Source organism: Panthera leo, chromosome D3, assembly GCF_018350215.1.
Source record: "Panthera leo isolate Ple1 chromosome D3, P.leo_Ple1_pat1.1, whole genome shotgun sequence".
Classification (NCBI taxonomy): Eukaryota; Metazoa; Chordata; class Mammalia; order Carnivora; family Felidae; genus Panthera; species Panthera leo.
The window spans coordinates 10495001-10510852 of record NC_056690.1 but is presented as its reverse complement, the minus strand read 5'-3'; the positions used below and the strand labels follow the sequence as shown (position 1 = coordinate 10510852).

General features: G+C 59.6%; 1 protein-coding gene across 1 annotated transcript in view; it reads right to left on the bottom strand.

Annotated features, from left to right (window-relative positions):
• The window catches only part of DTX1 (deltex E3 ubiquitin ligase 1), a 33276-nt gene extending 18994 nt beyond the window's left edge, over positions 1-14282 (bottom strand). The window contains exon 1 of the mRNA XM_042910142.1: positions 14012-14282. Within this exon, the coding sequence (XP_042766076.1) occupies positions 14012-14270 (259 nt within the window). The 5' untranslated portion in view covers positions 14271-14282. The remainder of the gene's footprint in view (positions 1-14011) is intronic.
• Positions 14283-15852: the final 1570 nt, after the last annotated feature.

Below are 15852 nucleotides of genomic sequence, written 5' to 3'. Positions count from 1 at the left end.
CCGCCTTCAGACAAACCCCACACCCGACCACTTCTCCTCCCTGCTTTGATTCTACCAGGTCTAGACCGTTGGGTCTCTCCTGCCTGGACTGGTGCAGTAGACTCACGGCTGGTCTCTGCTTCTCCCTTTGCCATCTGCAGTCTGTTCCCCACATGGCAGCCAGCGGGATCTTGTTCAATGCAAATCGGATTACATCTCCCTCCTGCTCAAAATCTTCTCAGGGCTCCCCCCTCGCTTGGAGTAAAAGCCAAAGTCATCGCCATGACCCGCAAAGTCCCACGTTGTCTACAAAGCTCCTACCAAGCCCCGTGAGGCCACAACATCCCGTCTTCCTCTCTGACGTATCACCTACCGCCTCCCTCTCTCTCACTCCACTCCAGCTACCCTGGCCTCCTTGTCATTCCTCCAGCGCCCCAAGCACTATCCAGCCTCGGGCCTTTGTGTCTGCTGTTCCCTCCACCTGGAATCTGACTCAGTGGGTCCCAGATGTTCTCATAGTTTCCTTCCTTCCAGGTCTCTGCTCGGATGTCACCTCTTCAGGAAGGCTTTCCCAGACCACCTTTCGAACACGTCTTGTTGCTTTCTTTTTCTTCCCAGTACTCGGCACTGCCTGATATGATAGGTTAATCTGCATACTTTCTTTTTTCCTTGTCTCTTCCCACTAGGCTGTCAGCCCAAGAGGTCGGGGATCTTAGTCGACTGCTTTGCTCACTGCTGTATCCCTGGCAAGCACTGAGCCTGGCAGGCATTAGGCCCTCACAACATGGAGGGCATTTCTACTGTTAACGGGCGCAATTCCAAGGTGCCTGGCCCAGGGATCTACAACCAGATGGGTGGGGATCCCCCGTGGACCTTCCTGAGGACCCCCACGTCCCCCTGCCTTGTTCAGGCTTCTCTCTCCTGAGCTGTCCGAGGGATCCTCTATCAGAACCCAAGGGCTATGGACTGACTACCCCTGCCCGGTCAGACCCTGAGAGCTGGGGAAATCGAGGCACAGAGTTGTAGCCACTGACGTGAGGGTGATGTCCCTGGACGCCTATATTGGTCAAGCCAATCATAGGCAAACCTCCCCCCCGGGGCCTCTCGGGCTGCCTCACTCTGATGTCTGATTTATCATCGTAATCGAGTGCGTGCATATTGATTTTTTTCCCGGACAATGATGTTCCTCTAGGACAGGCCTGAGAGGGGTTGTAGGAAACCTTTCTGGATCCTGCTCCTGCTCTGCTCCTGAGTGAGGGCTCACGACAGATGATCTTCGGGTCTGATGGGCCTGAGGCACCACCGTTAGCCTCCTGGGAGGGTTGAGGCACCATACCCCTGGGATGGTAAAGGAAAGGATGGGAACTTGCTTTATTTAACCACCCCTGTGCATCCGTGACTTGGGCGGGGCAGGGCAGGGGCAGAGGTGGGAGGTGTAGAATTAAGTGGTTGAGAGAAACAACTCAGAAGTCTCACAGGCCATTGCAGATCCTGGCTCCACACATAGCCTCAGTGTCCTCATCTGTGAAATGGGCGTATTAATACATACGCCAAAGAATCACCGTAGGACAGAACAAGACAATGCCTGTCATAGGGGCTCAGCAGGATGCTCGGCCACAGTAAGTACTCGGTGAATGTTAACCGAGACGGCTGTTATTATTACATCACACATTACCCCCATTCCCCCTCTCCCGGCCCTTGTTCCCTCGGTGAACTCCTATTCATCCAACAAAACCCTCCATGCGTCTACCTCCTCCCGGAAGCGCTTTTGTGTTCCTGCCGCTGCGACTGGCACATGCAGCTGTATATTGCACACCTGTCCTTGCGCTGTCATTAATTCGTTTTTGTGCTTAATCTCCCTCGCCGGTTGATGACCCTCAGGAGGACAAGAACCAGGTCGGACCCACGCCTGCGTTCCCAGCGCCAGGCACAAAGCCTGGTGCAAAGGAGGCGTCTGCAACAGAAACAGGCAACCTACTTGGCACGAGTCAGGGAAAGAGGAGGAGACAGGCTGGTTTTAATGGAGGGGGAGCGGAGGCTTCAGGAGCCAAAGCGCACCCGGGGTCCCCGGGGAAGGGGGGGGGGACAGGGTTCCAGAGGCCAGTGTTGGCCAGCTCTGCAACAAAGGACTCCGACGGCCCCTCCCAGCAGGTCAGGACCAGCCAGCCCAGGCGTCCCTCTCTCCAGGGCTCTATTTACCAGGTATCGATTTTCCTGCCTGTTTACTGGTAGTTATTAAAGGCTGCGTCCCTGGAGTCCTTTTCAAACGAGATTGGAACCTGGAGAGCGGGAGTAATTAGGGCAGCTGCTGTCCTCCCTGCCGGGCCCTGCACCCTGCGGCACCCGCTGCAGCCCGCCCGCCCATCCGTCCACCTCGGGCTCCGGCTGGCCGTGGACCAGGCCGAGGGGGGCCGGCTGGTTCCCCAGTGACCCGTCTGGGCCGCGATCTTTAGATTTCCAAGGGAGCCGGAGCGCTTCTCCTGCCCAGCGGCTTTGGCCTAGATTTTTGGCCAGAACCATGGGTCTAAGATGGGGCCCGAGGTTCTTCAGCCTGGGAAACCGGGGGCCTGGAGGCATAGCTGGGCCTTCTCGAGCAGACCGCTCCCCTCTTGGGTCTCCAGGGCACCCAGCTGTGCCGGCCATGAGGGTCTGTGCCCCCGTGGCAACTTAGGAAACTGTGTCAAGCTTGGACCATTTCTAGGCCTGTTTCTGTGTGTCTGCTTTGGTTACCTGTCCCCCAAACTCCGCTTTGTTTCTTAAGAATGTTCGATTGAGGGGCGCCTGGGGGGCTCAGTCGGTTGAGCGTCCGATTTCGGCTCAGGTCATGATCTCGCATCCGTGGGTTTGAGCCCGGCTTCGGGCTCTGGGCTGACGGCTCAGAGCCTGGTGCCTGCTTCGGATTCTGTGTCTCCCTCTCTCTGCCCCTCCCCTGCTCACGCTCTGTCTCTCTCTCTCAAAAAAAAAAAAAAAAAAAAAAGAATAAACATTAAAAAAAAGAAATTAAAAAAAGAATGTCTGGTTGAAAAATTGCTGTCTTGTTCCAGCTGAACTGAGGGGAAAGGGGCCTTGGCCATGCACTGAGGCCGGGCGTGGGGGCGGCCACGGCCACTGCGGCCCATAAGCAGCTCATGCCTGGGACAGAGGCCACGAAAGAGATGGAAACACAGAGCAGAGCGAGAGACAAGGGGGAGAGAGACACAGAGAGACAGAGAGAGAGAGAGACACATGCCCAGAGAGACTGCCGTAGGGAGAGCAAGATCGAAACGGGAAATGCTGAGGCGGGTGCGACGAGAGGCCGGGGGTGGGGGGTGGGGGCAGAGAGGGAGGCTGAGGGTGAGAGGCGTAAAGAAACAAAACGCCAAACCTAGACACTGAGACAGTCAGGGAGAGTCAGGGGAGACAAGAGACAGGGGAGAGCAGGGAGCGGAGAGGATGGGGGCAGACGGTAGCTACAGCCAGAACGACAGAGCTAGCATTTATTGAGCACCCACTGTATGCCGGATGCCGTGCCCAGCACTTTCCTTCACTAACTCATTTTATCCCTCCTTCCAGGGAGGGACCAGAATTATTCCTGTTTTACAGATGAGGCAACGGAGGCCCAGAGCACTGAAACCTCCGGAGGGCCGGGACTGATGTTCCATTCGTGAAGTAATAGAATGGCCAGGTTGCACCGGTTCTCAGGGGTTCAACTCAGCTAAGTGGTAGCCCCGGCCTAGGATACCTCCCGCGATGGGGAACTCACTACCTTACCTCAGCTTCACTCACTGTGTTTAGCTGTGCGAGGTTTCTGCCCCGAGAACGTGGTACTGATCTGACCCCCTTCTTGGGGGTGGGCCGTGTGGGCATCTCAGCACCCAGCGTTTGGCATTAAGAGGCAGCTGACTCTGGAGAGAAGGGAGGGCCCCATGCCCTCCTGCCTGCCCCTCAGACTCCAGAGAGTTCCTCCCTTGACTGGGCCAGCCCCAGGGGCCGGGGGGGGGGGGTGGTGGAGGTGGCTTCCCGGAGGGAAGTGATCTCAGGGTGGGGGCACCCAGACCCCCACGGGAAGGAGGGCTCGGTGGGAGAGGGAGGTAGCCATGGGACTTCCTGTCCGGCGGAGGGAGTCCTGCCCCAGGCTGAGGCCTGAGATCAGGGGTTGGGCAGCGGGTTGAGCCTGAGTTGAGCACCCACTGGCTGCCAGGCCCCAGTGAGGGACTTTACTGACCCCTCCACCAACCCAGAAGTAATCCTAACACCCCTAGGACCCAGTCAGAGAACACACTCGCATGGCCCAGGTTCACGTCAACTTGGGTAATCCTCATGACGGCCCCATGGGGTAGGGATTTTATTACCCCACGTTAGGGGTGAGGAAGCAGAGGCACCCAGTGGCTTAGGAACATGCCCGATATTCCATGCAAGCGAGTGGTCTAGCCAGACCCACACCCTGACTCCCGCCGCTGCCGCCTTTACTGCCCTGCTCCCACCAGCCCATTTTCCAGAGGAGGAGACTGACGCACGGAGGCTGGGCACGGCACGCGGCGGAGGCTCCAGCCTGCCGTTTGACCTTCCAGGATAGAGGTCCTCTCCCTTGGCCCTCCCCGACTGTCCGCACGGCTGGCCAACTCCCTCTGACAGGGAGCAGCAAGAGCAGGCAGCTACAGGCGGCCCGATTTATCCAGCTCCTGTGCTGGCGGTTTCTGTCTGTGCACCACCCGTCTCCACGGCAGCCCTAGGGCTTTCGAGCACTCCCATCAGCCCCCCCTTGGAAGATGGGGAGACTCAGGCTCCCTGGGAAGACGAGGAGGCGTGGCTGGGGCAGAGGCCTGGCTGGGATTTGAACCCCCGGCAGGCAGGGGCCCCAGGGCGCCCCGCCCCTCCCCTCCCACGCTGTGATCGATAATCCCGCCGTGTTCTGTTTCCCTTCAAACTCTCCCAGGGGACTCGTCAGGCTCAGCCGTGGCCCATTAGCGGTTTCGGCACGTTTGAAGCTGGCCCAGGCTCCCCAGGGTGGGCCGGCAGCCAGGCCAGGGCAATGGAGAGGAGAGGGGAGGGGTGAGGAAGGCCGAGGGGCCGCGTGGCACTCAGGCTACTGCCTGCGAATCGATTTCGAAAGGCCCTTGTCCCAGAGGCTGCCGGCAGCTGGATGTGCCCACGTTATGGGCCGCGTGCGGGGCCTCTCGGTCACCCGGCTTCTAGCACACTGGGGTTCAGACCCCCTGATACAGCAGTAAGAGCTGCATGCGGGGAAACGAGGGGACAGGGAACGGGAAGGAGCAGTCCGCATCTCCCAGACCGCTGTGTGGCCCCGGGGGACTGACCGGACTGCTCTGAGGCTCTCCTTCCTCGTCTCCTTCCTAACCTCGTAGAGGTTACTACGGCAGTAACCTCTGCCCCGTGTCCCAGCTTCCGCCCCCTGCACCCTGCAACGCATTCTCACGTGGCAGCCAGAGCCAAACTCAAGTCTGACCGCATCACTCTTCCGCTCAGTACCCATCAATAGCTCCCTAGTGCCCTTAGGAATCAGTCTAAGCTCTTCAGCTCATCTCTGACCCATCACAAGCTGTCTGTGCCGTCTCACGCTCTCGCCACACCCAACTTCTAGTTCTTTTCTGAGCACGTTGTGCGTGGCTGTGCCTCCGAGTATTTGCACGTGCCATTTCCTCTGTCTGGAATGTCCTTCGATTCCCCCAGCCCATTTTCCTCCCTGCCGGTTCAGCGCAAGCACTGTCCTCCTGGGATCTTCCCTGCCATACTGAGGGAGAATCACACCCTTCTTGGGGCTCCCACGGCACCTTGCAGCTGCAGTGCCCCCATTAAAGCACGTAGCTCGCTGAGATATTGAGACTGCGTTCCCTCCAGCCTGGGCGCCTCTCAGAAGCTGGGCTGGCTTTCAGCCACCTTAGCATCCCCTGATAGCCGGGAACACACGCATAGGCCCTTGGAAAACGCTAGCTGAGGGAAGGAAGGAAGGACCGAATAAATACACACGAGTGAACCTAACTGAATGCTAGAAACGACTAGCCTGAAGATTGCAAGTTAGTGGTGGATGTGTTTGTTGTGGTCGGCATGCTATTTACATTGAAAAAAAAAAAAAAAAGAAAAAAAGAAAGACAAAAATGACCCGCCTTTGAAAACTGGGGTAGACTCACTCAAGTCTGGGTTTCAAGCATCCCAAAATATCCAAAGATGTGGCCAGAGGGACTGGCCTCCTTGGCAACCGTTAGCAGAAACCGAGTCACGGTCACCGCATTCATGCTTTGTAGTATTTATTGAACACCTACTGTGTACCAAGCACTAGAGAACAGCGGTTGGAAACCTTTGCCTTCCCAGCCACCGCACACACTTTTACTAGCTGCCTGGACTCTGTAAGCATCTGAATTTTCAGCCACTGTCAAGAAGGGGGAACTGGGTCCCAGAGAGAGACAGGGACTTGGCCCATATCACCTAGAAATCAGAGCCCAGACCCTTCTCTTACTTCCACGGGACCGGGTGACTCACGCGTTGGCATGAATGAACCTTCGTTCCCTAGAACAGAGGCGCCTAGGAGGGCCCCATAATGGTGTGGTTCCAGGTAAGCTGTATGCTTCCTCTGGCGAGTTCTGCTTACAGCTGGAGGGAGAGGGGACAAAGGCCTGTCACCGGGAGAAGAGGTGGCCGTGCTGCAGCTGCTGGCAGGACTGCCCTGGCCGCCAGCGCTGCCTCCTTTGATTGCCTTGTCCTTTGTTCTGCATTTCAGGGCATTCAGCTCTGGGGCCGGGTGCCAGACTCCCTCCCATACCCCGTCATCGGCCTGCTATTACTGCCTGGGCAGGTGGAGGTGGCAGCCTGGAGCCACTCCAGAGCCCAGAGAGGGAGAGGAGCTTGGCCAGGGGAGCAGAGCAAGGACACAGCCACAAAGGATCCAGAGGAGACTGAGCCCCCAGCCTGGTAGCTCCTGGGGCCCCAAGGTCAGGAACAGCCCCACATCCTGGGACCTCCGTGGTGCCTGGCCTCCTGCGTCACACCAGACAGAGAAGGGCCTTGAGGAAGAGGGTTTGTCTGTCCTGTTTACTGCTGCATCCTTAGGGCCTAGGACAGTGCCTGGCACATAGTAGGTGCTCATGACATTCCTACTGCATGAATGAAGGAATTAATACTGACCGCAATCCCATGTGATAGGTACTGGTGTCGGGCCCCACATTCCAGAGGAGAAAGGGAGGCTCAGGGAGAAAGTGCAGCTTACCCAAAGTCACAAGCCTGCACCCCACCCCCACTCCCAATATCAGAGAGCTGCTGGGAAGGGAACCTGGAGCCCGGGCCTCACCCGCAAGGCTCCCTGAGGCAGCCAGTTCCAGGTTTGGGGCCCCACGTCCTCAGCCGGCATCAGCCAGGGGCAGCCAGGGGCTGGTGGGGGTATCTGTGTCAATCAGGAGGCCGCGTGGGGCTGGAGGCTGTCCTGGGAGGGGCTACCTGGGGTGTGATGCGGGAGTAGTGGGAGGGGAGGCCCTGGGAGACACAGACGTTGGGGGAGGGGAGGCTGGGAGGGCCCCGGGCACGCTCCACACCCTGAGAACTCCACCCTGGGGAGGGGAACTAGGGACCCCACCATCCACGGCCTGAGTGGGCACCGCTGCTGTGACCAGTCCTACCCCATCACCTCCCCACCCTGACCCTTCCTATTACCTTCCAATCGCGTGTTCTATCACCTCCCCACTAGAACTCCCATGCCTCCCCCCTCACTGCTTATCAGCTTCTTCCCACCCTCCATCACGGCCGACGGAGCCCCTGTCACCCCACCCCCTCCCCTCCCCAGGACCCAGGACGGCCACCGTTACCCTCCCGGAGGGCTTCATCAAAGCCCCGCCCCACCTTACTGGTAATAGAATAGCGCCAATCGTCTCATCCCCTCCCCCGCCACAGCGCTCATCACCTCCCTCACCTCTGGGTTAGACTCCACAGCTCCCTTGGAAAGAGGAGGCTGGGGGGTTGGGAGAAAGCAGGGAAGGATGGAGAGGGGTGAAGGAGGCGCAGGGGACAGGAGAAGAGAGAGAAGGGGGCTGGCTGTGAGCGGGATCCGACTCAGGATCCCGGGGACAACCCCCCACAGGCCTGGGCAAGGCGCTGCTGGCGCTGTCCAAGGTGCTAGGGCCGCCCGGCCTCGCATGGGGTGGGTGCCGCAGGCCTGGATCTGAATGTCCCTCCGTCTCTTCCGAGCTCTGGCAGGAGGCTCCCCACCCTCTGAGCCTCAGCTTTGCTGTGTGTAAAATGGGGTGACGCCCCCTGGCTGGGTGGAGGGAGCCCGATGGACTGTAAGGATATGCTTGCATCAGCCACCCTCCCCGCCCCAGCCCCAGCATGCTTCAGCCCTGGCCTCCAAGGGCCCATGATTAACGAGGCTGGTCCTTCAGCATGGCTCTGGGTCCCCTGGGGCCCGCCCGCTAAAGGGCAGCAGCTGGCAGCCTGGCGATGCCCAGTGGGACCCAAGAGGCCTCCTTTACCCCTCCCCTCTTCCAGCACAGCCTCCCTCCTCCCCCCAGGCCTGAGGCTTCCTCCGGGACCTTCCTGATGCAGCTTCCTCAACCCTGGAAGTGCTCCTCAAACAATACAGACTCTTGCAGGACTCCTCCTCGAGGAAGTCCTCGCTCTCAGAGCCCCCAGGCACACGCTGCCCGCGTCACTGGCCCAAGGCAACCGGCACCTCTCCTATGAAGCATGTAACCCTCTGTCCTACTTGAGTGATAACTGCGTCCAAAGTAATATTCTTCCTGCTCTTACCTATATTATCCCATTTAATCCTCACGCCAGCCCTCTCAGGTAGGCACTATTGTTACTCCCCCCCCTTACAGAGGAGGGAACTGAGGCTCCCAGAGGTTAAGAGGTTTGCCCAGGGTCACCAAGCTAGCAAGGGGCCAGCCTGCAGTTCAACTCTATATATCCGAGTCAGAGGGTTCGACCGCTATTCCCATGCTATGTGTCTGCCTCTGCCTTCGCAAAGCTCTGAAACCACTCTGGCAAGGGTCCTGTTTCTCTCTCTTTCTCTCTCTCTGCCCCTCTCCTGCTCACTCACGTGCACGTGTGTGCATGCTCTCTCTCGAAATAAAGAAATAAAAAGAAAAAAAAAAAAGAATCAGCAGCTCCTGAAGCCAGAAAAGCAGCCAGGGGCCAGGGGGTGGGTCCGTAGCGGTGTGAATGTGGGCAGTGTGACAGGTGGTAATGACAGACACCCATGAACAGATTAGTTGGACCTGCTGCTGCCATGGGATGGACCCCCCCCCCCCCCCGCCCAAACGTACATCATCCTTCTGGCCTCTGCTGTCAGGCCCAGCCATAGGAGCCCCCCCCCCCCATATTGGCTGGGAGAGGGTCCCCAGGGGTCCTGTGACTAGGGAGCTGGTGCTGGAGGCCTCTGGGGTTACATAGGCCGTTCCCAGACAACAAGCCCCAGCAGAGCTCTGGAGGGAGAAGGGGGAGGGGACTCTGTCATCCCGGCACCGAAGGTCACCTTGTTCTCCATCCCTGAGACCCGTCCGAGAGGCCTGGGTTCCACGCTGGGGCTGGCTGGCTGTGTGACCTCCGGCCCGCCTTCTCTGGGCCTCAGTCTCTCCATTGACAATAGCCTGCCTAAGAGTCTGATTTCTGGCGGTGCTTGCCCTGGTGATGGCTGCTTCCCTCTCTGGGCGGACCCACTGGTTTCCCACAGCCTAAGCCTGTCCTCAGATAGGACATCCACATGAGGGCAGTGAGCAGGGCTGAGTGGAGCCCAAGCTACCCAGAGAAGGAATGATGTGGGCTTGGTACCAATCAGCCAGAAAGCTGGCCCGTCCCTCTATCCCCAGCCATGGAGGTCCAGGGAGGAATCTGGAAGTTATCTGGGAAGTGGCTAAGTCATATCTCTGTCCAGCTGTGGGGACTGGGTGGAAACTCTGGGGTCTGGGTGAGCTGTCACCCCGACAGCAGGATGGGGGCCAACGAACCTTCAGGGAAGCTGTGGCCTTGCCAGGGGGGCAGCAAGCGGTTCCCGAATTATCTCCCGGCTGCCGGCGGGAGCCGACCCCGGATGGCTCCCGGGTCCAGCTCTGCCACCGGATGCTGCAACCCCCCGGGCGAGCCCACTGACCTTGGCTTCGCATTTGTGAACGCCTGGTTTGCCTGTGGCAGGGGGCAGCTCAGCACAGAGGAAGATGAGGAAAGCTGGGGGACGCAGCACGCGATACAGCAAGAAGGTCAACATACTGCGGAGCACACACTTATGAAGAGGGCGCCCGCCTTGTGCTTTGCCTGACTCTGGCTCTCCCTTCCAGCCTTGTGCCTGGGACGCCACGGTGACTGCTCGAACATCACGTGGCCCAGGGTCACAGCATCCCCCCCCCACACGTGGGCTTGGACCTGCAGGGCTTCAAAGGGAACCTCACCTCCCGCGGGGAGTGATGAAAACAGCCCGGCAGGAAAGAGGTGAGGGGGCACCGGCTGAACAAACAGCAGCCCCCACGGGACCGGGCCTGGCCTCTCTCCTGTGGTCCAAGCCTCACACCTGGGCTTCCTTCCGCCGGCTGCGCGACAGGCACAGAGACAGGGCGTTTGGGCGTCGGTGGTATACAAGCGGGTTGGTGCCGTGTGGGTGGGTGTGCACACGCGTACGCACCTTGGCCCACACCGCGAGGCGTGTACTTCAGTAGAGGCTCTGACGGGTGTGGCAGGGCTGTGTTACCCCATGGGCAGGTTGAGAGCACAACAGGGCAGGGGTCGGTGGGGTTGGTGAACGGTAGCCCGTGGGCCAAATCCGCCCACGGCCTGCGTTTGCACAGCCCGCGAGCTAAGAGTGGTTTTTACACTTTTCAACAGTTGGGGGGGGGAACGAAAGAATATTTCATGACTTGTGAACATTATACAAATTCCAGCGTTAGGGTCCATAACGAGTTTCATTAGAACGCGGCCACAGTTGTTCATTTGCTGACTGTCTGTGACTGCTTTTCTCTCGCCAAGGGAGAGGGTGGCGCCTACAACAGAGACAGTATGGCCCGCAAAGGCTAAGATGTTTACTGTCTGACCTTGTCAGAAAGCCCATCGGCTCCAGTGTTAGGGCACTGGCAAAGCTGAGGCACACTGCCCCTTCCCTCCCCCCAAAATTAAAGTTCGGCTTCAGGGAGCTTATCAAGAATTTTACAATTAGAAAATCTAGATAGAAGCTGTGTTCATTTCAGTACATGTACGTGAGCTTTTGGTTTTATAGCTTTATACTGTTTTGTGCGTGTGTGATGGTGGGAGTGGGGTGGGGAAGAGAGAGAGGCGGGGGGGGGGGGGAGAAAGTGCATGCGAGGGAGAATCATAATCTTTTCCAAGATGGAAACTGAGGCCTAGAGAGCTGAGGACACCTGCTTGGGGCTCTTTCCTGGGCCATCAACAGTGAGGACAAGATGTCCTTTCTTGACTTGTTTTACTTCTGGGAGAAGTGGGGAACACAGAATAATGTGTCTGCTGGGGAGGCATTTTGCCCCTCCCTCCAGCAGCTTTCCACAACCAAGGTGCCCCCCTCCACCCCACAGGTTTCCAGGCCTTCCTCCCTTACTGGGGGGTCTTGGCAGGCTCCCAGGAGCCTGCTGAGGGACGAGTGGTTTTTTCCCTTTTCCGGCAAACAGGGGGTAGGTGTGGGTGAACAGCCCTGGGGAGGAGGCGTAGGGAAGTAGCTGAAGCTGCACTTCTGGGGGATTCAGCAAAGCTGAACCATAAACGGGCTGCCACTGAGACTAAGGGGCCTGCTGAAAGGGGGAATGGAGGGAGTTTGGGGAGCTAGGGGCCCAAGTGGGGGTGCTGGGATTAGGAAAGGAAAGGGGCCCGAAACAGCGGGCCAAGGACCAGGGGGCCAAAGTGGCAGCCTTGGGTGGGGTTATCCCTGCCTCCAAGTGCCCGTCCCCACCCCCAGCCAGGCCCTGGAAAATTTTCACACCCGGAGCTGGCTCTGAACCTGCAGAAAGCCAAACACCAAGCCAAGGAGAAAACCCACTTCCTCCTGATGTCAGACCCCTGCCCTCCAGCAGAGAAGGTTAGAGGATAAACCAGATGAATAGGGCAGGGAACGCCTAGCATTTCTCACTTCTCCATCTGGGGCTCGGCGCCTCTCTGGAAGAATGGGCGTGAGGGTTAATGGTGATTTTCTCTACCGTCAGGAGAAAATTCAAAGCCCTTTTCACGGCGTCCAGGCTCTGCTCCAACCTCGGCTTGCACCACTTCTCCCTCACTTACTGCACTCTTAACACAGCGGACTTGAATGTACTCAGCTCCTTCCTGCCACAGGGCCTTTGCACGCACGGCTCCCTCTGCCTGGAACACTGCCCCACTCACTCATTCTTCATATTTCCGTTCAAACATCACTTCCTGAGGTTAATCTTCTGTCACCCCCCGTACACGGGGTTCATCTCATGCTCTCAGACCTGCAACCGCTCATCTGTGCGTTACGTGGCTGCTCGCTCCCTGGGACCTCCAGTGTGGGTCCTCCAGTGAACCTCTGCCCGGGACCCGGTCTGTCTTGCGCCATGCGTTTTTCTAGTGCTTAGCACAGGGTCTGACGCCCAGCGAGATCAGTAAGTGATTGTACGACAGCATGAATGAATGCCTGGCACCACCAGTGACCACACTCAATGCTTGGAACTGTGGAATCACAGATGTGCCGAAACCACGTATTATGAATTCATCTGCGTCCCCACACTCGGTTAGCACCAAGCGATGTTCTAGTGCGTAGCTACCCACTAGAACTTTCTGTGACAATGACGGTGCTCTGGACCTATGCTGTCTGTCCAATATGGTAGTTCTGAGACACACGTGGCCACGGAGCACTTGAAATGCGGCTGGTGGGACTGAGGAACTGAATTTTAAAGTTTAATTTTAATTAGCATACATTTAAATAGCCGCATGTAGTTAGCGGCTACCGTCTTGAACAGCTCTGGAGGGCAGGGAAGTGTCCTACTATCTCCACGGCTGTTACGTGGGGTTCTGTCGCGCAGGGATTCGCAGGAACTCCCCCACACCTCCCTCAGCCGGTCCCTGGGGTCAAAGGTGCCAAGGATTCTCTGGCAGCTTCCTTGAGGCAGGCACTCACCACCCCCCACTGCCCACCAAGCTTGTCGGAGACCAGCGAGCGACGACTCCCAGAGACCTCCACAGGGATGGCGTGCTTCCAGAACATGAATGCTGAGCGTGGACCTCACCATTTTTGTCACTATCATTACCTATCACACGACCACCAAGACGGCCACCAACCTCATTCTCTCCATCATTATTGCCCCATCACGCTACCCCCCCCCCCCCAAGACAACCACCAAGTCCACAGTCAATACTATCATTGACATCGCCACCGACGCTGTCTCCATCACGGCCACCTCACCCCCTCCCTCCATCATTACCAACCGCCCTCACACCCATCCCAACACCACCAACACCTGCAGCCAGTACAGGAAACCAGCCAAGAGTGTTGGCTCTGGAACTCAATTGCCTGGGCTTAAATCCCCGCTCTAAATTTTTAAATCACTTGGTTTCTGTGAGACTCAGTTTCTTCATCTGTAAAATGGGACTAATAGTAATAATAATAATAATAATAATAATAATAATAATAATTCAATCGTATTAGGATCTGTGATTGTTGGGAGAGAATCCAATGAGGAAGTGCATGGAAATCCCTTTCCCGGAGTGCTGAGGTTTTCTAGGTTCTGGGCTCAGTGAGCGCGATTTTACTCGATCCTCACACAGCTGTGGGAGACACTGACCCACCAATTTTACAGGCGAGGAAACCAAGGCTAAGAGAGGAGCTGGAGCTCAGCCAAGGCCTTACCACGCATAGAAGAGGCTGGACTGGAACCCAAGTCTTGAGCTGGACTAGGCGAGGCTATCCCTTTTTGGGGGGAGGTGAGCAAGGCTGGGTCAGCAGAGCAGTCTCCCAGGCTCCCTCCTCGGGGATGCCGCGGGGATTTTAGCATCCCACCACCACGAAAGGCAGGCGGTGTTTCGCAACAGTGATGGTGACACTGTCGGTCTCGGCCTGGCCGGCCCGGTGGGTGGGGCAGGGTGGGGTGGGGTTGCTCACCTGTGTCCTGGCGAAACTGGTGCATGGACTGCAGGTCGATGATGTAGGGCACCAGCTGGGTGTCCACCTGCCCCAGGACCACAGAACCACGGGCGTCCTCCTTGAGCACGTTCTCGATGTGGTGGCACACGGTGGCCGTGTAAGGCCGCCAGCGGCTGTGCTCATTTAGCCACTCCCACACCACCACCCGGGCCACATTCTGCGGTGGGAAGCCCAGCCCGTTCACGGGCATCATCACACCCTGGCCTGGCCTTGACATGGCCACTGCTGCAGCCGCAGGGGCCAGGACCCCGAAGGCCTCCTTGCGAACCCGGGGTCCTCTGTGAGGCCCAGAGGCCCCAGTTAAAGGAGCGTGGGGTGGGGTTCCAGGCCCCAAGGACCCCCGCCCCCAGCGCTGTCTCAGATAAAGGGTGCTGCTCTGGACAGCAATCGTCTTTTTCAGGATGGGGAAACGCTGCTCTAAATTCCTTGGTCCCCGGGGCTCAGCAAGGACAGCGAGGCAGCCGCCCCTCCTCTAGGTCCAGTCTCTTTCCTGCAGGTCTCCAGTCACTTCTTCCCAGCCAGCCACGCAGGGCCTGTCACCCAGGAGGCCCGGGCCAGCCTGCTGGCTCTGCGGCGCCCAGCCGGCCCTCTGCGCTCCCGACTGCGTCCCAGACCCTGAGCCTGGCTCCTGCGGGGCTGCTCGCCTGGTCTCGGGTCCGCCCCTCCGACGGCTCCTGCTGAAGGGGGCGTCCCTGTCCCCCCTGTTCCTGCTTCACACGGCGTCCTGGTAGGCCTGGCTGGCTGAAGAACGCACCGGAGAGGGTGCGCCGCGGACCCCTGGCCCGCCGGCCCGGCTGCGGCTCCGGAGCTGGGCGGGGGGGACGAGGGGGGCGGGGGCCCGTGGGCACGCCCCACCCCACTCGTGCTCGCGACCTGCCGGGAGACAAGAAGGGGAGAGGGCCCTTTAAGAGGAGAGCGCAGCACCCCCTCCCCCTTCCCGGGAGAGCGATCGGCTGAGAACAATGGGGAACCGATGGGGGGGCTGGCAAGGGGGGCTCGAGGGGTCACCGCCCGCGTTCCCTCGGGGTCGGCCCGAAGGGAGGGCACGGGCCGCGGGCGCGATTTTCCGAGGCTCCACGCCTGCGGCGCCCCCTCCTCAGCTCCCCGAGCGCGCCCCTCCCCCGGGGCCCGCGCCGGGGCCGGGATGCAGGGCGCGCGGGGATGCGCGGGGATGCAGGCGCGGCCCAGGGCCCCTCGGGGGTCGCGTCGCCTCGCAGGCGAAGCCCGGGAGCCGGATGGTCGCGGCTTCCCGCCCTGGGGGTACCAGCGCCCCCCTTCCCCAGCCCAGCCCTCCCCCGAGCGCGCGGCCGGCCCCCCGCAGGAGCCGGGGGTGGGGTCCATAAGCGCCCCGCGCTCTCACCGCCTCTCCGCTGTGCTGCCTCCTTCTCCGCTGGCGCTTCAGCACCGCCGCCTCCTGGGCTCCCCCCGGAGTGGGAGGGAGCCGCGGTCCCGCCTCCGCGCCCTTTCCCTCCCAGGCCCCGGGGCCGCCGCACGCCGGGGCGCTGGGCTTTCCGCGCGGACAGACTATCCGGCCGACCGACGGACGCACGCGCCGGCTCTGGACGCCGGGATCCCGCGGGTGGGAGGTGGCCGCGGCGGAGCTCCGGGGAGGGGCGGGGAGGGGGCGGAGAAGGAGGAAGGGGAGGAGACAGGCCGGGCCCGAAGCGCCGCGGGCGCTGACAAGCGCATCCCGGGGGGCCCCCCAAATCCTTAGCTAGCCCCCCCTCACTTTGGGACCCCAGGGGGTCTCCTGACCCCAGGCGCGAAGCCAGGCTGGGAGAGGGAGGTGTCTGTGGGTC